Here is a 21,489-nt window from a genome sequence, read left to right on the forward strand (position 1 = left end):
GTCTAACGCGCTAGCCACGTTTGTGCAGCTTAACAAACTTAAGAAAACGCGTGATGAACTTAATCGCTTGGACCTTTATTATTTACTTTCCGCCGAAATATATACATTTATCAGTACGGCCTACGCTATTCTCTTTTCTAGAATAAGTTTGCCAATTGGCTTTTCAACAACACCACCCTCAACTGTATAAACGCAGTTTCCGCGTAAATACGTCTTCTCCACCAATCCCTTCAACGTTAGGCCTTTGTACGGCGATATCTTGTTCTTGAAATGAATCTTCTGCTCCGTGACAATAAACTCCTTCTCCGGGTCAAACACGACGAAATCAGCGTCGTGGCCAATCGCAATCTCGCCTTTTCGACCCAACAAACCGGCGTGTCTTGCTGTGTTGCGGGTAGTCCATTCCGAAACTTTCTCAAGGCCGATTCCGCGCTTGCTGGCTTCGGTCCATAGAATGGATAGACCAAGCCCTAATCCGGAAACGCCGCCCCAGGACTTAAAGAAATCGCCAACCTCGAGATCCTTCAGTGCTGGCGTGCAAGGTGAGTGGTCTGATACAACGGTCTGAAGAATGCCAGCTTGTAGAGCCGCCCATAGCGCGTCTTGGTTCGCTTTAGTACGAATCGGTGGGCAGCATTTGTAGTGCGTGCCTCTGTCGGGAATATTCTCGGAGGCGAAGGCAAGATAGTGGAAACAAGTTTCGGCGGTGAGGTTGATTCCAAGCTCATTTTGGGCGTGCTCCAGGATGGGCAGCGTGTCTGCTGAGGAAATGTGTACAATGTGGAGCTTAAGGGTGTCTTTCTTGTCGCATTTTCGTGCGAGATCGACAATTGTCTCAATCGCTGTCGTCTCGTATGAATCTGGACGAGAGCAAAGGAAGGAAGAGTATGCAATTGGTTGCGCTGAATCTGTGACTTTGGCCTCCCCTTCTGGTGGGAGCATTTCGGCGTGGAACATGAGCACGGACGGCTGTTCTTTCAGCACATCCATAGCTTTCGTGATGTCCGCGGTCTCAACGGCAGGGAACTCGTCAACACCCGACTCGATCATAAAGCACTTGAATCCTCGCACGCCAGTATCAACCAATGGCACGAGGTCCTTGTCATTACCAGGGATCACGCCGCCCCAAAATCCGACATCAACCCATGCTTGAGAAGCGGCAGCATCGAGCTTCGCGTGCAAGTTTTCAACAGTGGTCGTTGGCGGAATCGCATTTAAAGGCATATCAATGACCGTGGTGACGCCGCCAGATGCAGCCGCCTTGGTGCCCGTTTCGAAGCCTTCCCATTCGGTGCGGCCTGGCTAGATAATGGATGAGTTAGACGAACTGACCTGACACGAGCTGTGTGCACGAACAGAAGCCAATTACCTCATTCAGATGAACATGGCTGTCTATGAGACCCGGAAGGAGAGTTTTATCAGAATGATCGTAGTAAATAAGGCTTGCGGAAGGCTTGACAATGCCGGCCTTGATGTCGGTGATCTTGCCATACTCGGAGACGAAGATTGAAGCAGGCACGAATTTCCCATCGACCAGAACGCGGGAGGACACGAAGACACAAGCCATTACAGCAGTAACAGTGCAATACTAAATGATCAGGATCGATTGTCGAGTTAGAGTTGAAATAGGTGCCCGGCCGCTTTGCCGTCAGCGTTTCGTCATTTCATCCGCCGTACACAAGCCACAGACAGGGGCACGGGCGCAGATCTCCGCACGCACAGTCTGCCGACCCACCATTATCACATTGTCGGCCATCCATAGTCTCCTCTTTATTATTAATTACAATAGTTGATAACGAGTCTGTGTCAATATGTGACTGAACTAACGCACATTCTGCAAATAACTCTGTATCAGATGAGCTCGTTGTAGACGGTTATTGTGGAAGGCTAGGCACCCGGGGCAACGCCCCGCCGCCAGGCAGCGCGAGTGCGAGAGTTCGAGGAATCTCCACCATCACGACTCCTGTCACTCCCAAAGGACATTCTCGCCCAAAACCCCGTTTTGTGTCCTCTCGCCTTCAGCCTTACCTGGTGCCGTAAGAGCACTCAATTCGCTTGCTTTCTCGCTCGTGTATGTTAAGACTTGTTGCCCATTGCATACTTGACCGGGCTGTGTGCCGCATCCTTCGCAGTGCTTTGCACGATTTCGATCACGTCGCTAAACGGTAGTTCTCGTATTCCAAGGGCACCCCGCTTGCCTGCCTACTCGATCTCTCACTTCGTCCTGCGTCAACCGACTGCTGTACTGTCTAGGTGACTCTTCTGACATGCCGGACGAGCAAGTTTGCCCGGCCACTGGCTCTGGTACCGCGAACTACGAGCAACAGGCGCCGGCGCTTCAATCACAGGCCCCTCCCCAACAGCAGATTTACGGTGAGCAGTATCAGCAGTCGCAGCCGCAATCTCATCTGCCACCGCAGCAACAGCAGCAACAGCAACACATCTATGCGTCTGTACAGGCGCGAGATCATCCGGCGATCCCGCCGCAACAAGCCATGCGCCAGCAGCAGACGCCGTCGCCATCCTCAGCCTCACTTCTGCCGCAGCGCTCTACCGTCACACGCGGTAAATACTCAATTACAGATTTCGAAATCAAGCGCACTCTGGGGACTGGATCCTTTGGACGTGTGCATCTCGTGCGATCAAAATATAACCGTCTTTACTATGCGATCAAGGTTCTCAAGAAAGCGCAGGTCGTCCACATGAAGCAGGTCGAGCATACCAATGACGAGCGCCGGATGCTCAAACTAGTAGACCATCCATTCCTCATCCGTATATGGGGTACTTTCCAGGACTCTCATAGTCTATTTATGGTTATGGACTACATAGAAGGCGGCGAACTGTTTTCACTGCTGCGGCGATCGCAACGGTTCCCGAATCCAGTTGCTAAGTTTTATGCGGCACAAGTCACGCTCGCGCTAGAATACTTGCATTCTCACAATATCATCTATCGAGACCTAAAGCCAGAAAATATACTACTCGACAGAAAAGGTCACATACGAATCACTGACTTCGGTTTCGCTAAAGAAGTGCCCGATGTTACATATACCATGTGTGGTACCCCAGATTATATAGCACCGGAAGTTATTGCCCGAAAAGCTTATAACAAGTCAGTGGATTGGTAGGTTTTGTCTGGAGTTAGATGACCGGTTGTTTGGCGTCTAACATTGTCATAGGTGGTCACTGGGCATCCTGATATTTGAAATGCTTACCGGGTACACTCCATTTTACGACCAAACACCTATGAGAACGTACGAGAAAGTCCTACAATGTGAAGTCCGCTACCCCAACTACATCCTTCCTGAAGCGCGGGATCTCCTCTCGAATCTAGTGACTCGCGATCTCACCCGACGTTTGGGTAACTTGGTCAATGGCTCGGCCGACGTGAAGAATCATCCATGGTTTGGCGAAGTTGACTGGGATCGAGTGCTATCGAAACGAATCGATACACCGTATGAGCCGCCGATTAGACATGCCGGTGATGCTAGTTTGTTCGAGCACTACCCTGAAGAGGAACTGGATTACGGTGTCCAAACGAATGACGACTTTGGATATTTGTTTCCAGATTTTTGAGATTCAATTGACGTACATGTTCCATTGTATGGACGCTGCAACAGATCGTTATCATCACCTCTGTCTCCATCCTTCGGCTCCACATATATGAGTATGGTGAAACTGAATCACATTCACACCAACGTTCCGGTGAAAAATTTTATGAGAAAGTCGAGTAGCGTATGCGATAAAGATATTCAAGAGATAAAGGGCAAATATAAAACAAAGGGACAAGATTGGTTTATATGGTTACTCTTTTTGGGAATTTGTGTTGTGCTATCTGATGGATATTTATGCTCGTTTTTACTCAGGTTGTTTCACGAAATCCTTTGTTCGTTCCTTAGTGGCTGGTATTTGTTCTATCATACGGCAGGTGTAGTATAATTTACATGTGTTGTATTTTTTGTGCCCGAACTTGTAAACATACATACCGCGAGTGATTACTTAAATCGCGATCGTCCAGCCATCCTGCACAATGCTTAATTGTCAAGATAACTAATATGGAAAGCTATATTGTGCCTAGCTAAGATACTACGCATTCAGCCGTATTTGCCATTCTCAAAATCCATTTCATCAAAAAACCGAGTCACGATGGGGTTGCCACCAAATAGTCGTCCATCTAACCCATTCACCGCCTGCAACATTGTAAGTGATCCATTCACTAAGTCTGTAGTCATTGAGTTCGTACGCACCCGTAACGCAGATAATTCAGCGGTAAATTTGACATATGCGTTCACCGTATGTTCTTTCTCGTCGATATATACCCGTTCGACATTGCCATACTCCATATTGTCAGTGGCTAATACTCGCAATAAGAATACCAAACCACATACCTTCGCTCCGCACTCTGTGCCTATTTCGCCAGCCAATTCTTCATCAAGTCGCTCTGGCGGAACAATTCCAAAGAGCACGATGACTTTTGACATCGCTCCGAACTTCCCTTCGTCTATCTTCCTGGCGTTCTTATCCACAATCTTTCCATGGCCTTTCATGGCCTTATCTGCGCTAAACTTAAGAGCTTTTGTGATACCGTCTGAAGATGCTCCTAGGCCAGTACCTGGAGTCCATCCATATTTGGCCAGTAATCGTTTCGCAAATGTTTCTTTTGCCGTCTTTTCGCGCAGTTTGTTCGCTGGTGGTGAGGAAGGTGGAAGAATCATGTAGTCCGATTGGTCATGTTCATTTTTCGCTTCCTTAAGTTGAGTGTACATTATTGGTGCTTTAGCGATTGATGTCGAAATTTGCCCGTCTGATGCTGGAGGAACGAAAGATGACTGTGTGACTAGCATATCGCTTTCTTCGTCTTGTCGTGCAAAGCCAGGCGTTTCATCGACATCACCGGCTGGCAGATGTGACACACCCTCATTCCCTTTTTCAATCTCTTTTCCCCATTCCTCGTCCTCTCGTGATGGGCCCGTCTCTTCCTGCCTCCTCTTCAGACTCAGAAGGAATTCTCGCCAATCTTCATCCTCCATGAATTTCTCTTCACTTTGCCTATACTCGTCATAATTGTTAGGCCGTAATGGATCGTACGAATCCTCCCAGTCAATAGCTTGTACTTCTTCACCGTCCTTTCTCTTCTTACGTTTCCGGCTGCTCCGAGCTTGTTGTTTAGTCCGAGCATACTCCGTCGTGCCTGCCTCCTCGCTGGTGAATTTATCGAGAGTAATGCCCGACACTGGCCTCGGAACCACTGCTGGTTGCTTATTGATAATTGTCACTACTTTGTTTGACGGAACTGCGGATTGAGAACTTCTAACTCGTATAACTGGCTGAAATTGCAATGCTTTTTAAGGCCAATACGTCAATCAGTGCTCAATATCTATTCAGGAGACAACATACCTGCAGAGAGCATTTGCTTTTTCTCATTTTCCTCAGAAACAGGTTGCTTGGCCTCATTTTTAGATAGGTCATAAGTGACTGGTGCCTTAGATACCACTGTTGCTCCCGCAGTGTCTGGATCTAGGCCATCATACAACGATCGTTTTAGAGGGGCTGCCGCTGATGGTTTCGCGGTTGATTCAGCACTAGAATCCAGTGCCGAGATTGAGTCATACAGCGACATAGTCGTAGCTACCCTCTGTAATAATTAGCTCTACGGAGCGTGAAAGTGAACGGGTTTGCCGATGAAAAGTGCTGACTCAAGCAAGGTGAATCTCCATAAAATTATATGCCTCCTTCGTACTTAAAGGATCCAAGACTTGTTATACCTTTCGTTCGGTGTTCAGCAGTTGCGTTTGCTTCGTCTCGAGCAATGATATTGACGAGTCCAACTTAGGAGGTCAGAAGTATGAGGCTCATCGTCGCACGTCATTTAGGTTTAATGGTTAGGGTTCGATGTTATATCCTGTTTGTATTAATTTTCTGCGATAAATACTTGTAGTTGCATTTCAGTACTGAACATCGAATAAAGAGACGTATAGGTCCGGTATAACTAGTGATATGAATGCAGCAGCGGCGGGGAGATAGCCAAGGTTATGAACTGTGATCAAGTCTGATCAACGGTAAGTCAGTCATCGAAGGTCAACCAAATACCTTACGGACTACAAGTAATATCTGTGACTGTAGATGCAGTCGTCGCATGTGATGACCGAGGGAACTCAATCCTTGCAACAGCCGGTGCCTCAGAGAATTATTAGTGTCTCGGAATTACTATATACGTGTCTCAGGCTGCGAGCAACTTCGGATGAAGTACGAAAATATTAGTTATCCCCAGACGTTCACTGACGCAAAGTTAGTTCTCTAGATTTTTGAAGGATTTGACAACGATTTCTCTTGTTGAGAGCCAATTGATTTATGACAATCTGATCAATTCCCCTTACACTGTTTGTCCCGATCCACTGCATATTCAATACATACTCAGCGCGGTTTCATGTTCTCCGCCAATAGCATCCCTTCCACCGCTCCTCACAGCGCTACAAACTGCGCGATTAGACTTGCGTATTGACGTTTTGGAAGCATTGACGCCCGTGGTAAAATCATGGACACCTAGTTCGCGAAATGAACTTGGTGAGCTTGTTTTAATATTAACGAGCTATCTAGACGACATGACAACCACAGCATCCTCCAACCTTTTGATGGACGTAATTGGGCCAGTACCAGTTGTTAACGAGGGACTGAGGGATGTCGTGGCTGGATTCATTGCAGCATTAGCCGAGAATGCGAATGTGGAGAAGATGTTTACATATGGCGTTGGTAAAGGTAATATAAACTGTAGAACTGAAATATTCGCGAGGAATGACACTAACTGTTTGGGATAGATCAATGGAAAGTGTTTGAATCTTCCCTCGGCCCATTTGTTGATGACCTCAGAGTTACAAATAAGCCATTGGGTGAGAATCTTGTGCAAAAAACAAAAAAATTCATGTCCGGCGGTCACACCAGTACTAGTCTGTCCACTACGGCGATGTCTGAGCCGAAGGCTCAGCAGAGAAAGCTTGCCTGGATGGAGAGTATGGTAAGCATGCCTCAAATTGAGACAATCTAAATGCAACTAATACATTTGATATAGCTTGAACGCAGGCCAAAATTCGGATCTCAAGACTTCGCTGCCAAAATAGATGAAGTTTTCAAGGTAAATGGTTGTGTGTCGTATTTATAACTAAAGCTGATGCATAACAAGACGCAAAGTCCTGATTCTGCTATTGGCAACCTTGTTTCCGCAGCTTTCGAGTGTCTATCATTCTGCGCCATGAAGCAAGATCAGACTCGGATAATCTTATGGAAATGTTTCATAGTAAATAGGGTATGTTTTTTATTGTCCAGCTATTCGAATTATACCGTTCTAATATTCCGAAGCTACCACTGATTTTCCAAAAGCATCTGTCTGGCGTACAAGGTTCATCGTTCGAATACTCCCTGCGGAGGCCACTTTTTACGATAGATGAAACCGCTTTGGTGATTGTGAATGCGAGGGCTGCAAATGAAATTGACATAATGTTCTCGGCGCCGACGACTCCATATGACGTCCGTCACGAGTTTCTAAAGTCTATGGCTCAACTGGGCTTAATCGATTTTGCAGCCTCGGATCGAATTTTAGGCCGAAATAGTGGCGACTTACAAAATGAAGCGAATATGGAGAAGCCGTTGGACGTGGATGAAATGATAACTAGCTTACTCGAGATGGATTCTTATGAGTTTGAAACGGTTATTCGAGACTTCGTTACGGATTTGGAGACTATGGGATGTCTCAGGCAAGGTGCTACTGTGAACGTGATCGTTGAGGTATGTACTTCGGTATTCAGATTTCCCAGTCTTCTGTAGCTGACTAGGGCTGCCGGTTTAGCTGATTTCTCTTTGGTCCGCGCAAAAGGAGACTTACAAATTGAGACTGCTTGCTCAAGAAATAGCGCTGAGTACTGTGGCTATGAACATCATGCTCTTGTATAGAGATCCGTACGAAATCTTGCAGCCGTTGATAACTTGCGTAGACACGTGGAATTATGAAGATGAGTCTAGTATGTTGCCTCTTATATTTAACTCGATTCGTATTAATGCCGGTGAAAGATTTCCAGGACAATTATACCGACTTTGGATTGATCCTTCTCCTGATTTGTTCATTTTATTATCACTTTCAGCTAGATTTAGGAGACATCGACTCGCTAAACGGGAATTCTTTCCTTATGAGGTATTTGATGTCTTCGGGGGTCGCGCATCCTATAGAGTCTCTAGGACAAGAAAGGTCGGATTTGCTAGGAGGCTGGATCATGGGCTTGTTTGATACTAACGGTATCTCGGACGATATGATGAAGTAAGATTTCATTATGTTACTGAGATCACAATTGTATCTTAACTATGTTGCAGGTCGTGTTCACCAATGGATTATACGCTCTTGGTTCCTACTATTGTCCAGCAATCTGTAGCGGCTTGTAACAGAAATTTCATGGACGTCGATACCCTCAAAGGAGGTCTAGAATGTAAGCAGATGAGCAGCACAGTGAGCACAGTATTATTTATCATAGTGCATTGCTAACTCTGTCCAGACTTCTTACAGCCATTCCTTCTATCTTCCGTCGTAGGTGCTCTGCATTGGCTTGCTCACGAACTGTGGACACACCGCGAGTTTGATATCCCGTTGCAAATATTACAGGCTCTTATTATTCCACAATTCTTATCCGACGAAGCTCGTCCTATACATAAGATTGTTCTTCGAATCGGTGGTTTGCCTGTCTACAACATCATCCAGGAGATATTACGCAATGCGACACAATTGCCGGACACCATCAACTTTAATGGTATCATGGACACTTTAACTCCTCATTTACAGTTTAGAAAGGAATTGTGACTCGTGAACTGTGTTGAGTGATGTACCATATATGAATTGTAGATCAATAGAAATGATTATGCATACTATCATAATGCACCGGTGTGAATTTGTATAATGGAAGTCTATTACACTTATTTGTCGTCTGGGAGAGGTCCAGGTTATATGGCTTCAATGAGTCGTTGCTTCCAGCGCTCGGAGTCAATTCGTGATGCCACATCTGCTCCTCTGTAGGCGGTTCCGATAATGCTGTCCTTGTACCCCATGAATTCTGGCAGGTTGGATTCTAAATCAAGAATGGTGCCTTCTTTAACTGTGAATGAGACCGCGGGTGTAGAATCTCCAACCAAAAATCGATGGACAAACTTCGGCGTAGATCCAAACGTCCATTCCCAGCTCTAAAAGGATACAATAGATGTTAGAATCTGTGAATGAAAATTAAACGGTCAGAATGATAAGTACCTGCAGTTCGTCTATGGTCTTGTTTATTTCCTGCTCTTCCTCTTTTGTGATGCTATCCTCATCCACGTATCTAACCCTGAAAGCATTGTCGCTACTGGTTGTATATTCTCTCCTGAACGCAGCAATTGTAGTGTTTACAAAAAGTTCGTCCGAAATGCCGATATTCGAGACCGGAGATCTAACGCTTTGAACACCAGGTCCCTCAACCGATTCCAGGCGGCTGTCCACGCTATGATGCAGCAACTTGGACAACATATCAAGTCTGCTGTTTAGCAGCATCGTACCATGGTGGTACGCTTTGCCTCTCTGCAACTTATAAGCAGACCCGCTTACTTTACGTGCCTTCTGGTCAACAATGTCGTGCCGCTCATTCACGCTGAGTACAGTTTCTTCTCCTTTTTGCCTAAATACTGAATTTAGTGCTGTGCATAGCAATAATGCATGCTCATCCCGATCAAAGGAGTTGCCGGGCATCATGACTGAGTAATTGACGTTGCCTTCGTCGTGTAATACAGTTCCTCCTCCGGATTTCCGGCGGATGAGCGGCACATTGTGCCTCCGCAAAGACTGAACATTTGTCTCCCGCCACGGGTTCTGGTTCCGGCCTATGATCACTGAGCGATAATTCGTGTACAAGAATAAAATCTTTTTGGATAATTGAGTACTTGAGGCAGTATAGCTAGTATAAGCTGGGAACCTTTTGAAAAGGTAGTCCTCGTAGGAGAGATTGAAATATGGTGAACGAGACCTCGATATGTAGACCTCCAGGTCGTAGAGCTTCTTCTGCTTCGAGGTTGTCGAACTATTTGATTGGCGACGGAAACTGAAGCTGAAAGGTGTGCCAATTGTATCTCTGCTTTTATTCCTCCGGGAAGCGGTGATCCCGAAGCCCGGGAAGCTAGCAAGTGCGCGTCGAGCTTCTGGCGATTTCATGTTGGTGTAGATCCAAATATAGACACGCGTGCAATTTCGGATTTATATCATTTTTTGGCGACGGTGGATGTCGTGAACTCATCTGTAAAGTATTTCTGTCATTTCGTCTAGTTAGTTGTACTTGAGCTTATCTAGCTCAGGGTCCACGGAAAGTTTAGGGATGGGAGGAATCACAGTCAACAAAAATTCATCCTCTTGGTTCATTTTGGCTTGGACTTCGTAACATCACACGACCATCAGTGGTTCTCTTCTACACTATATCCCCAAATTCCAACATGTCTCCGATTACACTAAAGTCTTACGAAGATCGTATCGCAACCCACCCTTCGCCACTAGCGCGACGGCTGCTGAAAATCATGACCGACAAGAAGACGAACCTCTGTGTCTCGCTGGACGTCGACACCAAAGACGAATTACTTCGCCTCGCAGATACTCTCGGCGCTTATGTCTGTGTCTTCAAGACCCATGTCGATACTATTGACAACTATACATATGAATCAGTCATTGTCCCCCTAGTCGAGCTTTCAAAGCGCCACAACTTCCTCATCTTTGAGGACAGAAAATTCGCCGATATTGGATCTACGGTTAAATCCCAGTATACGTCTGGCATCTTCAAGATCGTGCAATGGGCCCATATTACCAATGCCCATGCCCTCCCTGGCCCGGGAATTATCGACGGTTTGTACTCTGGCACTAAGGACATCAACGAAGAGAGGGGACTGTTACTCCTCGCAGAAATGTCCTCGGCTGGCTCGCTGGCGACCGGCGACTACACTGACAAAACCGTCGACCTAGCTCGAAGAAAGAGGGCCTTTACATTCGGCTTCATTGCACAGAACCGGCTAGGTGCTGACGACGAGGACTTCATTATAATGACTCCTGGCGTTGGTTTGGACGACAAAGGTGATGGACTAGGACAGCAGTACAGAACCGTCGACGACGCGGTTTCCGGCGGCAGTGACATTATTATTGTCGGACGGGGAATTTTCGCAAAGGGGCGTGATCCAGTTACGGAATCTAAGCGCTACAGGGAGGCAGGTTGGAAGGCATACACTGCCCGAGTGAAGTAATTGGGTAATTGATGATTGAACTGTAGTAGCATGAAGAGAAAGCGGCTAATTGGTAATGCGGAAAAAGGGGAGCTTCGCTGATTGGAAAAAATACGTTGAGGGCAGTAGAAAGGACACTACAACATATATGCATCTAAATTAATGCGACATAAGCAAAGCAACAATGCCTAATGCCCTATAACGTCGTAATCGCAAAAAATTAATTGTGTATAATAGTTTTATTAAAATTCAGTAACTGTGTACCTCCATAATGCTGCTTTATATTTGCTGTTCCTGTGCGTGCTGCTGCCGCCGTAAACTGCCAATGTAGTTAATCGCACTGCCCGCCTTGAAAAACTCGACCTGGTCCTTGCTCATAGTGTGCTTGGTCTTAATGATGTGCTCGCTTCCATCCTGGTTGGTAACTTTCAACGTAATGACTCCGGATACGCAGTTGTTCAACATTTGTAAGAGATCAAGCGTCTCGATACTAGCACAACCGTTGACCAAGTCGTAGTCAGCCTCGTCCACAAAAGTGAGAGGCAGGACACCCTGCTTCTTCAGGTTTGTCTCATGGATACGAGCAAAGCTCTTGCAGAGAATCATACGACCGCCCAAAAATCGCGGACTCAAGGCAGCATGCTCACGTGCACTACCTTCACCATAGTTGTGTTCAGCCAAAACAGCCCACGGTCTTCCCTCAGACTTCCACTTGATCATAAGTTCTGGAATACCGTATCCGGCTCCATCAAAATCGTAGGCCTTGTTAACCTCGCCAGTCTCCTCATTCACGGCACCAATCAATGTATTGTTTGAAATGTTCTCCAAATGACCCTTATACTTCAACCACGCACCAGCAGCTGAAATGTGATCTGTCGTGCATTTACCCTTGACTTTCAACAAGACATTCATCTTCAACTCCCTACCCTCAAAAGGCTCGAAGGGCTCCAAAAGCGCCAATCGGTCCGATGTAGATGAAACAACGACCTCGGCAGATTGAATGGGCTTGGGGTCAATTGGTGGGAGATACTCCAGGTCTCCTTGCTGAAATCCTGATGGAGGCAATTCGTCGCCCTGAGGTGGCTCAAGCATGAACTCGTTGCCGTTTGCATCAATGAGCTTATCCTTGAGCGGATTAAAAGCCATGTCGCCGGAGTAGATCATAGCAGTCACAATCTATATGTCGCTTAGAACACTTGATAAAAGAACTAAAGTAGCTTTTCATTTACCTCAGGACTAGTAAGGAAGTTCATTGTAGCGGGGTTGCCATCATTTCTGGCTCTGAAATTTCGGTTGAAGCTGGTTAAAATAGCGTTTACCTCACCCTTGGTTGTATCATCACGAGCCCACTGTCCAATACAAGGGCCACAAGCGTTCGCCAACACCTTTGCGCCAGCACCAAGGAACACATCCGTAAATCCGTCATTTTCGATAGTCGCTCTGATTTGCTCACTACCAGGGGTAATGAAAAAGGGGACTTTAGGCTTAACGCCTCTCTCTTTAGCCTGTCGCACAATGGACGCGACCCGCGACATGTCCTGGTAGGAGCTGTTGGTGCAGCTCCCAATCAATCCAGCCGAGAGCTTGGACGGCCAGCTGTTCTTCTGGACGGCCTCGCCGAACTGGCTAAGTGGAGTAGACAAATCAGGGGTAAATGGCCCGTTGATGTGAGGCTCGAGGGAAGACAGGTTGATCTCAATAACCTGGTCGTACTCAGCTCCAGCATCCGCTCTCAAGTATCCATGAAGATTGTTGACAGCTGACGCAGCATTTGCAATTGGCTCCCGTCGAGTAGCCATGAGATATCGCTTCATCGAGTCGGTGTATGGAAAGGTGGAAGTAGTTGCGCCAACTTCGGCGCCCATATTACAGATAGTAGCCATGCCTGTGCATGAGAGAGTCTGCACACCTTCTCCGAAATATTCAATGATATAACCGGTACCCCCCTTGATAGCATTAGCAAATGTGTTCGACAATAGAAACTCAAAGGCACTTACTCTGACAGTCAAAACGCCGGCGAGATGGGTGATGACGTCCTTAGGTGCTGACCAGCCGTTAAGCTGTCCAGTGAGCTTAACACCAAGAATCCTCGGAGCTTTTAGTTCCCACGGAGTACCAGTGAGGGCGTCCACAGCGTCTGCACCTCCGACGCCTATAGCAATGGCACCAAGACCACCTGCATTAGGAGTGTGCGAGTCGGTACCCAGCATCATCAATCCAGGCACAGAGAAATTTTCTAAAACAATCTGATGAATAATACCCGATCCTGGTCCCCAGAACTGAATCCCGTACTTGCGGCCACAACTGCGCAAGAAGTCGAAAACCTCACTGTTTACTGCGATAGATGCCTTTAAGTCTTTTTCGGCACCATCGTGACCCACGATCAAGTGATCGCAATGAATCGAGGCTGGAACAGCAGTGCTGTCCATTCCACAGGTCATGAACTGCAGTAAGGCCATCTGAGCACTGGCATCCTGCATCGCGACACGGTCTGGGTTGAGCTTGAGATACGTTTCTCCTCGAATCTGGCCGCTTTTGCCCGCGAACGCCTCCTCGGGGTCGACGACATGAGAATAGAGAATCTTCTCGGCCAAAGTAAGTGGGCGGTTCAGAATTTCGCGTACTTTGTCCAGTCTGGTTAAGAGTGCAGCATACGGTGGTGTCCGGGTCTTGAATTCCGGTGGCACAGAAAAGGAAATCGATTCCGATGAATGCGACGCAAATCCTCGCGTGCCAATTGGCCGCACACGTAGTGACAACCTCAGCAGATGGAGGTTTCGCGAACTTACAGTCATGGTAGGTGATTGGTCGAGGTATGGATAAACAAGCCTTCGGAGAGTTTTAGGAGTACGTCAAGTCGGTTCCCAAATTTTTCTAACTTTTTGTCCAAACGGGGTTGCGGAGGTACTGACCCAGAAAGGTACTATGACTCGGGTGAGTTAAACGTATAGTTTGTTTGTCAGGGGTCGGGTCCGAATCACCGCAAACTGATCTAGCCCACTTGTGTACACATATCGGCGCAGGCTAGTATTTCGCATCAAACCGAGCATTAAATACCAGAACACATACGCCATTCGCCCAATTTCTCGACGGATATTTAAAGTGGCTGGGAGAAGCGCTAACAGATTACCAGTGTTTGGCGCTAGACCGTTGGCAGTTCACTACGGGAAAGAATTACTCGGATCTTCAACCACGTTTCCGGCAAGCCACCAGTATAAAATTTCACCCAAATCAGCAATAGGCCGTCGAACAATGGCAACTGCGACTAGTAGGATGTTTCAGAAGGAGTATCAATATATTGACATAGGTATGCTGCGAACATTATCGAGTAACTACACGTCTAAGGTTTTCTAGGCGCCAATTTAACTGATCCGATGTTTAGAGGATTCTATCATGGTAAACAAAGTCACCCTGGTGCGTTTACTTCACCCACCCAAAATTATCATCGTGATTTAACAATTGTCTTTTAGATGACTTCGACGAAGTTTTGAAGCGCGCAACGCAGCAAGGCGTTCGCAAGATGCTAGTTACAGGATCCAACCTAATTGAATCTGAATCAGCAATTCAGTTAGCTAGAAACAATCGTAAGTGCTATGCGTTGGTCCGAATTAAATCAGTGCTAATGTGTATTGCCAGGAAAACTGCTATACGCTACAGTCGGAGTACATCCCTGTCACTCACTCGATATAGAAAATAGTTTAGATCCAGACAAATATTTGCAAGATCTCGAGGCACTCGCGCTGACAGGAAAGAAAGAAGGGACAGTCAGGGCATTTGGAGAAACTGGGTATGTCTGCATCAATCGGCATGTCATGTATATCTAACGTGCAGTAGTCTCGACTATGCGCGGTTACACTACGCATCCGCAGATATCCAACGCAAATATTTCATAAAGCAACTTGACATTGCACAGAGATTACATCTACCATTATTCCTCCACTCACGTGACTGCGCAAAGGACTTTGAAGCCATTCTTGTTCCGAGACTTGCCAACTTGCCGAAACGGGGTGTCGTTCATTCCTTCACGGGAACTGTAAAAGAAATGCAATCACTTGTTGCTCTCGGTTTTAGCATCGGCGTTAACGGTTGCTCGCTCAAGACCGAGGAGAACTTGGAGGTTGTGAAGGCAATTCCGTTAGATAAAATCATGTTGGAGACGGATGCGCCTTGGTGCGAGATACGACCTTCACACGCATCCAACAAGTTCCTCAAGAAAAGCAACGAAGATGTTGTGGTGCCACCGGTCGTTAAGAAAGAGAAATTTGTGATGGGAAGTATGGTCCGAGGCCGTTGCGAACCCTGTGCCATTTCACAGGTCGCGTCAGTGGTTGCCGCACTTAAGGGAGTTACTGTTGAAGAACTTTGCGAAATTGCATGGAAAAATTGTGTCACCATGTTTGGCTTTGATGAAGAACTGTAGCATTAGCATAGTATAGAACACATGAGGGTTGAATGTATGAGTATAGAGTTGTGAAAATTCCGCGATAAACGGGTGCTATTAAACAAGATACACAGTAAACAAATACATAGCCGAACCGATACCCAGCACATGATGGCTTAACGCAACATTGAAGAAAATCATTTCATAAAACAAAAGTTCAACAAAATATGAGGTAAATTTGGATAATACACATAACTATTAACCAAATACCACTTTATCCAGATAACTATACAGATTTATGCTACCTTTAATATTAGTTGACAATGTTTAAATGGGAACTAACTCATACATGTAGTCGTCAGTCATCACCAAAGTATAAGCATAACCGCAAAACATTATATTGTATAACCTATGACCCTTACTTCTCTGAATCGGCGTCGTCTTTATGTTTCGTACCAGCCAAATCTTCCTCATCTTCTTCCTCTCCTTCTTCCTCTAAGGGCTCGGTTTTCTCGTCTTCCTCTTCATGTAGATCCTCTTCTGGAGATTCGTCTAATTGCACCACTCTGGCCTCAACTTCCTCGTCATCGATATCAGCCTCTTCGTCGTAGTCTTCATCGTCCACGTTTTCACCTGCTCTGCGAATAATGGCTCTGCCATCGCTGAGAACAATAAGCTCATTCTGTCCATCGGCAATTCCATTTAGCAGGTACTGGCCCGCATCAAGATACATGCCATGCTGTTGCCGGTTAAATGTCGGAGGTCCGCGAAGAATCGCTGACAAGTTAGCAACATGAGTTCCATCCCACATACCCAGACTTACCCAGATCAGGATCCCCGACAGCACCTTCTCCATTAGCCACTCGAGTAGCAATAGTCTCGTACCACTCCTCCTCCGTCTGGCCATTAAGAAGACCAACGATATTGACGGTCATGTTATCGCAACCGACGCCAGCGAGATCACTGCTTGGAGCAAGACAGTTATCCATGAGATTCTCACATATAGTCTTTAATTCCTGTTTCTCTGCGATTCCGCGACGGACAAATTCAACAACCGCCTGAGACGATAGGCAATCCCAGATACCATCGCATGCAAGAACTATAAACTCATCATCCGGCCCACTTTCATGCTCTATAACATCAGGGAAAGCTGAGCAAAGGCCATTAGAGTAATTTCAAACATGCAATCGACCATCAGAACTCACCCGTGACGACCTGCTCCTCCGGCGGTAAGTCTGGACTCTTCTTGAAATCGAAATCACCTATGGCTCGTGACAAAGCCAAATTGCCATTCACGCGCCCACCGTCAATAAAGCCGCCTGCAGCCTGTATTCTTGCCTTCTCTCCCTCGTTTTGCGGTTTATGATCATATGACAACGGTTTAGCTTGTCCCTTGACTCCTAGTACTGTTCTCGAATCCCCAGCATTTGCCTACACGAACCCAGATTAGCCAAGTGCTTACAAAGGATCCATTCAAAAAAAACGCACACAATATATTCTATTATCTGTAATTAAAACTGTCGTAGCTGTACATCCAGAAGGATCACTGCCAAAAGTCGGATCTGAATCACATCATTAGAAGCAATACCCGACAACTGCCAGCCAAAAGTCTTTAAATTACCTTGCAATAAGGCTCTATCGGTACTTAAAAACCCATCCTTTAAAGCTTGCTCGTAATCTCCTTTTTCGAATGCAGATTGTCGCGCGACGATGTAGTGCAATCTCTGTCCTGCAAAAATAGCGGCCTTTGATCCCCCGTGTCCGTCGTAGACACCAAAGAAGCTGACTTTCTTATTATCCGCAGTCGGTTTCCCGTCTTCGCGTTTTAGATCCAAAACGCCAGCATGGGCATCTTCCATAGAGATTCGCCAACCTTGCATACTGGATGCTCCGTAGATTAATCGATCATCACCGCCTTCTTCTGATGACTGCAGCGGGTTAATATCCTGATTTCCTAAAACAGAGTAAAAGCGAGCACGTTACCTTATCGACAATCGGCTCCGACAGTAACTGGCCCATTTCACTATCTTACAACTATATGTCTTTGCAGAGAGCTTAAGATTATGGTGGCACTTTGTTGGATCCGAAATCAACTGTATGGAAAAATGATTTACTTAAACTTCTTGCGCAACACAAGAAACTGTCCTTATGTATGAAGAAAAGAGAACCTAGAATGCAGAGAAATTAGTTCGATTCAATCAGACAAGCAGAATTTGCAGGGACGCTCAATAGTTAAACCTTTGCGTCTGTAGCAACCGTTGCAAAAGCCCCGCGTCGACAGATTGTGTACGGCTAAATCGAATGCCACACATACCGCTAAAATATGCAATATAATACACGTTGAACTGTTAAATTAAATTAACGCGATATTTTCCTTTATTCTAGTGAAAAAAATTTTCTTGTAGCGACAATGGCTTGTTCGTGTGATAATGGCGCGATCTGCAGCTGTGGGATAGAAGTGAGGCCGTAAAACACAGCTTTTGCCGCCGCAGCCAAAGAATAGCGATTACGGGCCGAAAACTGGCCCAATAAAACGCGACACGCAATTTCCACAACGAATGTGGATGCGCGGGGTAATGGCAGATGTTTCTAAGCACGAGAAGCTGCGGGACTGTTGGATTTGATGATGAAGTTAGTTTGGACGAGTTCAAGCCAATGCGATGGCGACTATGGTTGGTTGGTACAAAGATGAGTGTCGTGTGTAACCCGTTTGCGCCAAACGAAATTTTGCTCAAACTCCATGCTCGCGCAAAAGAAAGTTTTCACGACGGACAAACGCTGCCCTAAAATTCACCCTGAAGGTGTTTACCTTTCGGTGCAATCTTCCTTCAATAATAATTATATCTACCATTATATTTTCATCTCTATTTTCATCAAGATCTTCTATATCCTCATAAATCTGTACCGAACTGCCATCGCCGTCTCTTCGCTTCCGTTCTGTATTAATTATATATTCATTGCCCGTGCCGGCTGTTTTCTGTTACTTCCACATAATGTCGGAGCCTCAGAAGTATGAATACGTCGCTGTTATCCCAGACAGTTGGACGCAGTAAGTCTAAGAAATTCTCTGTCGGACAAGACATTATCGATTATTATGGCCTACATAGTTAGAGCGTCGTGTTGCGCATTGTTCGCGGGACTCATTTAGAGAACGTCAAACGGATGTTCGATGCGGGTATCACGGTCTCCGGAGGTGTGGTACATGCAATCAATTGAGAATAGCACTCATTGAATTAGGAGTTTCTCTCGATGGTCTCAACGGCTCTGTGATTATAAAAACCCCGCCTGCCCGCGCTGTTCTCATCTGACTTTCTATCTACCCTTTTGTCTCCGTCCCCACATTGTTCTGCTATATTTTTATTCATCTACGTCCTTCTTCCGCACGCCCATAAGTTGGCTCAACAACAGACACGACAACAGAAGCAGCAACAGAAATCACTCCTAGGCCATTCTGGAACAGCTTATCTACGGAAGTAAGCAACTGTGGTTGCCTTCCCCTTGGCTGGACGTCAATGAATGGGAGTCGGAAACAATTTCCCAACGAGGTTGTCTTCCGGTGCCGAGGTCCACTATGACCTTAACTTGTCGCCGGATGAAAATGAAGTGGAAAGATCAACCATTCGATGAGAGGTTTATGACTCAACTGATGCTACGTCTGAATAGACTAGAGAACTAGGATTCAGGAACTCAAGTGTATAAGTAGAGGTCGTAATCACCTTGGATACGATGACAATTGATTCAGGTTAACCCAGTCGGACATACACCAACTCATGTCTTTAACAAATTCTAATCGAACTGTCGTCTTTCACTGCTATCAAAATCATTTCTTCGGGTTATGAGCCCTGCCGAGATGACAACAAACAACCATATATTTCTCTCCAAGTCCGCGTACTATGGAGATTTCCAAAGCTGAAGGGTGAGGAAAACTATCTCACCTGGAAGCAGCGCATGCTTCTGCACCTTCGTGCATGTCAGTTGGCTGAGGCACTCGAATGAGAAGTGCCTCTGACGGGTCTGTCCGATGAAAAGCAGAAGCGTAATAACAATGCGCTCTCTGGAATTCTTATCAATATGGAATCAGCATATCAAAAGGTCCATATTACCGCTTCTATGGCCAGAGATGTGTGGACGGCCTTGGAAGACCAGTTTGCACTCATCTGGGCCGCCTCGAAGCCTAGGCTGATGTGCGAGCTATACTCGACAAAGGTGGGAGCCGACGTCACATTGGAAACGCATTTCCGACAACTGTCTCACGTTCGAGATCAGCTGGCGACTACCGGAGTGACGATCGATGAACCGATGTTCGTCGAAGCCTTTCTTCGCTCTCTCACCTCATTCTATAGTGATGGTCTTCCTTCCCTTCTCACTACACCTAATATACCAGTTAGTGATGTTTTCAAGGCCCTTCCTCACTTTCGGCTCCAACGGCAGGCGATGACGGAAGGATCTACAGTACAGCGCTTATAGGGTCTCACTGTCGAACAATAGACAGGTCAGAAATAATACTCTGAATAATAAGTCGAAGGTCTTCAAAGGAACAAGCATTTGAAGTGCACTCACTGTGATGGACGGTATCACGAGGACAAAGAAGTACCAGCTTAAGCAGATGAAGCTTATGTGGCAATCAGGAAACGACAAAGCTACTGATTCAGGATGCTCTTCAGGCAACAGAGTTGTCCTGCCAGCTAGATCCTTTGTTTGTCGCTGAGTAATGTCCCTCTCAGCAACGCAGCTCAGGAGGGAATATACCTGCGAAAGTTTTTGGGGGAGCTGCGTTACTTACAGTCGGAGCCTACGAAAATATTTGAGGATAATCAAAGCTGCATAGCTATGGTCACAAACCCTGTCCATCATGAACGCGTCAAGAAATATTGACATATCGTATCATTTCACTCGAGAGCAAGTGGCCAAGATATACCGAGTGTACCGCACGGCGGAGGAGAAGAAGATTCTGCTGAAGTGGATTGGGGCGGCACGTTGGACATACAACGAATGTCTGGGGCTCGAGGACACTCCTTACGATATCCGGGACGCCACGATGGGTGACCTCCTGAAAGCATTTGCGGCTGGAGGTACAAGATGGATAATGGAAGCATGGTTGGCATCCCTGAGGCAGTTAAGTCATCCGTACTTGACAGATGAAAATTGGATTTGTAATAATAATAGAATATAAGTCTCTTCCTCATAGCAGCTGTTTTGTCCTTTGAAGCTGACAGCCCCGAAACACTACAGCTGCGAGTCTCCATTAACCCAAAACGGCATAGCCTTAAAATTTGCTTAACACGAAAAAACTTGGGGCTATTTTGAGGTATTCCATCACGAAGTGGCAGCGAGAACGGCCGGTTGCAGCGACAGTGTGTCGACAGACGGCAAGATTTTCTGATTGAAAAAGCCGATGTATTAGTAACCATATACATTATAGGCTGAAAACCAATTGACATGTAACCCAGTGTCCTATTGATGACTGCTATGTAGACAAGATGAATAGAAGTGTAGTACAAGCTATGTAAATGCAAAAAAAGAAAGAAAAAAAAGGAGGAAATAAGGCCGAAGGCGCCAGCACCAGCTGCCTGCCGAGGCCCGGAGGCTATAACAGCAACCCAGGCAGCCCGCCACCAGAGAGGACCATCCACGTCCGAAACGAAGACGATAAAGAGAAGGGTGTGGGGCAACTACCCGGGGAGGGAACCGGAGAAGTGAGCACCCAGCGCGAAAGATGCAGAAGCGAAGGGGAAACTGGGCAAGAAGGGTGCCTCAGGCTCATAAGGAACCAATTAGGGTTTTACCTCCGGGATTCTTTGTTTCCCACTGGGATTTCGCCCGAGTGGGCGAGTACGACGGGCGAGTAG

The 21,489-nt window shown here is 46.3% G+C and overlaps 10 protein-coding genes across 10 annotated transcripts; 5 read left to right on the forward strand and 5 right to left on the reverse strand.

The window, feature by feature from the left end:
* Window positions 1-120: 120 nt before the first annotated feature.
* Window positions 121-1,567, reverse strand: V1508DRAFT_397438 (uncharacterized protein; the record flags this gene model as incomplete). Its single annotated transcript, XM_066938149.1, has 2 exons — window positions 121-1,302; window positions 1,370-1,567. The coding sequence occupies 2 exons, from the start codon at window positions 1,565-1,567 to the stop codon at window positions 121-123; spliced, it is 1,380 nt and encodes a 459-aa protein (XP_066795817.1).
* Window positions 1,568-2,495: 928 nt separating this feature from the next.
* On the forward strand, window positions 2,496-3,573 carry V1508DRAFT_354638 (kinase-like domain-containing protein; the record flags this gene model as incomplete). The annotated part of the gene is made up of 2 exons (XM_066936923.1): window positions 2,496-3,121; window positions 3,177-3,573. The coding sequence occupies 2 exons, from the start codon at window positions 2,496-2,498 to the stop codon at window positions 3,571-3,573; spliced, it is 1,023 nt and encodes a 340-aa protein (XP_066795818.1).
* Window positions 3,574-3,910: 337 nt separating this feature from the next.
* Window positions 3,911-5,804, reverse strand: V1508DRAFT_417290 (uncharacterized protein). Its single transcript, XM_066940328.1, has 4 exons — window positions 5,395-5,804; window positions 4,386-5,338; window positions 4,245-4,334; window positions 3,911-4,187 (listed from the first exon to the last, which is right to left on the reverse strand). The coding sequence occupies exons 1-4, from the start codon at window positions 5,615-5,617 to the stop codon at window positions 4,092-4,094; spliced, it is 1,362 nt and encodes a 453-aa protein (XP_066795819.1). The 5' UTR covers window positions 5,618-5,804; the 3' UTR covers window positions 3,911-4,091.
* Window positions 5,805-7,162: 1,358 nt separating this feature from the next.
* On the forward strand, window positions 7,163-8,836 carry V1508DRAFT_354719 (mediator complex, subunit Med5; the record flags this gene model as incomplete). The annotated part of the gene is made up of 6 exons (XM_066936928.1): window positions 7,163-7,297; window positions 7,351-7,776; window positions 7,838-8,009; window positions 8,059-8,302; window positions 8,356-8,468; window positions 8,535-8,836. The coding sequence occupies 6 exons, from the start codon at window positions 7,163-7,165 to the stop codon at window positions 8,834-8,836; spliced, it is 1,392 nt and encodes a 463-aa protein (XP_066795820.1).
* On the reverse strand, window positions 8,734-10,361 carry V1508DRAFT_417298 (uncharacterized protein). Its single transcript, XM_066940329.1, has 2 exons — window positions 9,278-10,361; window positions 8,734-9,213 (listed from the first exon to the last, which is right to left on the reverse strand). The coding sequence occupies exons 1-2, from the start codon at window positions 10,208-10,210 to the stop codon at window positions 8,977-8,979; spliced, it is 1,170 nt and encodes a 389-aa protein (XP_066795821.1). The 5' UTR covers window positions 10,211-10,361; the 3' UTR covers window positions 8,734-8,976.
* V1508DRAFT_417300 (Orotidine 5'-phosphate decarboxylase domain-containing protein) lies at window positions 10,273-11,535 on the forward strand. Its single transcript, XM_066940330.1, has one exon. It carries the CDS (start codon window positions 10,486-10,488, stop codon window positions 11,278-11,280), a length of 795 nt encoding a protein of 264 aa, XP_066795822.1. The 5' UTR covers window positions 10,273-10,485; the 3' UTR covers window positions 11,281-11,535.
* Window positions 11,272-14,092, reverse strand: V1508DRAFT_417301 (aconitase family-domain-containing protein). The gene is made up of 3 exons (XM_066940331.1): window positions 13,257-14,092; window positions 12,489-13,205; window positions 11,272-12,435 (listed from the first exon to the last, which is right to left on the reverse strand). The coding sequence occupies exons 1-3, from the start codon at window positions 14,052-14,054 to the stop codon at window positions 11,539-11,541; spliced, it is 2,412 nt and encodes an 803-aa protein (XP_066795823.1). The 5' UTR covers window positions 14,055-14,092; the 3' UTR covers window positions 11,272-11,538.
* A 148-nt stretch (window positions 14,093-14,240) lies between these two features.
* V1508DRAFT_124845 (uncharacterized protein) lies at window positions 14,241-15,869 on the forward strand. The gene is made up of 5 exons (XM_066935932.1): window positions 14,241-14,566; window positions 14,614-14,673; window positions 14,730-14,843; window positions 14,896-15,046; window positions 15,094-15,869. Exons 1-5 carry the CDS (start codon window positions 14,512-14,514, stop codon window positions 15,677-15,679), a joined length of 966 nt encoding a protein of 321 aa, XP_066795824.1. The 5' UTR covers window positions 14,241-14,511; the 3' UTR covers window positions 15,680-15,869.
* Window positions 15,870-16,425: 556 nt separating this feature from the next.
* V1508DRAFT_354544 (phosphatase 2C-domain-containing protein) lies at window positions 16,426-17,659 on the reverse strand (the record flags this gene model as incomplete). Its single annotated transcript, XM_066936918.1, has 5 exons — window positions 16,426-16,790; window positions 16,846-17,071; window positions 17,129-17,202; window positions 17,262-17,568; window positions 17,624-17,659. 5 exons carry the CDS (start codon window positions 17,657-17,659, stop codon window positions 16,426-16,428), a joined length of 1,008 nt encoding a protein of 335 aa, XP_066795825.1.
* A 2,641-nt stretch (window positions 17,660-20,300) lies between these two features.
* V1508DRAFT_125175 (uncharacterized protein) lies at window positions 20,301-20,822 on the forward strand. Its single transcript, XM_066935933.1, has one exon. The coding sequence runs from the start codon at window positions 20,493-20,495 to the stop codon at window positions 20,811-20,813; it is 321 nt and encodes a 106-aa protein (XP_066795826.1). The 5' UTR covers window positions 20,301-20,492; the 3' UTR covers window positions 20,814-20,822.
* Window positions 20,823-21,489: the final 667 nt, after the last annotated feature.

This window comes from Lipomyces doorenjongii (assembly GCF_038497915.1).
Source record: "Lipomyces doorenjongii strain NRRL Y-27504 unplaced genomic scaffold V1508scaffold_24, whole genome shotgun sequence".
In the NCBI taxonomy this organism is placed as follows: Eukaryota; Fungi; Ascomycota; class Lipomycetes; order Lipomycetales; family Lipomycetaceae; genus Lipomyces; species Lipomyces doorenjongii.

Bases quoted from the DNA above. Each gene is read 5' to 3' on its own strand.
- V1508DRAFT_417298 (XM_066940329.1), bottom strand. From the start codon at position 10,210: ATGAAATCGCCAGAAGCTCGACGCGCACTTGCTAGCTTCCCGGGCTTC. The intron at 9,214-9,277 runs GTACTTATCATT...GTATCCTTTTAG, and splicing joins AGACCATAGACGAACTGCAG to AGCTGGGAATGGACGTTTGG.
- V1508DRAFT_417290 (XM_066940328.1), bottom strand. From the start codon at position 5,617: ATGTCGCTGTATGACTCAATCTCGGCACTGGATTCTAGTGCTGAATCA. The intron at 5,339-5,394 runs GTATGTTGTCTC...GGCCTTAAAAAG, and splicing joins AAAGCAAATGCTCTCTGCAG to CATTGCAATTTCAGCCAGTT. The intron at 4,335-4,385 runs GTATGTGGTTTG...GACAATATGGAG, and splicing joins GCACAGAGTGCGGAGCGAAG to TATGGCAATGTCGAACGGGT.
- V1508DRAFT_417301 (XM_066940331.1), bottom strand. From the start codon at position 14,054: ATGACTGTAAGTTCGCGAAACCTCCATCTGCTGAGGTTGTCACTACGT. The intron at 13,206-13,256 runs GTAAGTGCCTTT...AATGCTATCAAG, and splicing joins CCGGCGTTTTGACTGTCAGA to GGGGGTACCGGTTATATCAT. The intron at 12,436-12,488 runs GTAAATGAAAAG...AGCGACATATAG, and splicing joins ACTTCCTTACTAGTCCTGAG to ATTGTGACTGCTATGATCTA.
- V1508DRAFT_125175 (XM_066935933.1), top strand. From the start codon at position 20,493: ATGAACGCGTCAAGAAATATTGACATATCGTATCATTTCACTCGAGAG.
- V1508DRAFT_417300 (XM_066940330.1), top strand. From the start codon at position 10,486: ATGTCTCCGATTACACTAAAGTCTTACGAAGATCGTATCGCAACCCAC.
- V1508DRAFT_124845 (XM_066935932.1), top strand. From the start codon at position 14,512: ATGGCAACTGCGACTAGTAGGATGTTTCAGAAGGAGTATCAATATATT. The intron at 14,567-14,613 runs GTATGCTGCGAA...AAGGTTTTCTAG, and splicing joins GTATCAATATATTGACATAG to GCGCCAATTTAACTGATCCG. The intron at 14,674-14,729 runs GTGCGTTTACTT...ATTGTCTTTTAG, and splicing joins TGGTAAACAAAGTCACCCTG to ATGACTTCGACGAAGTTTTG.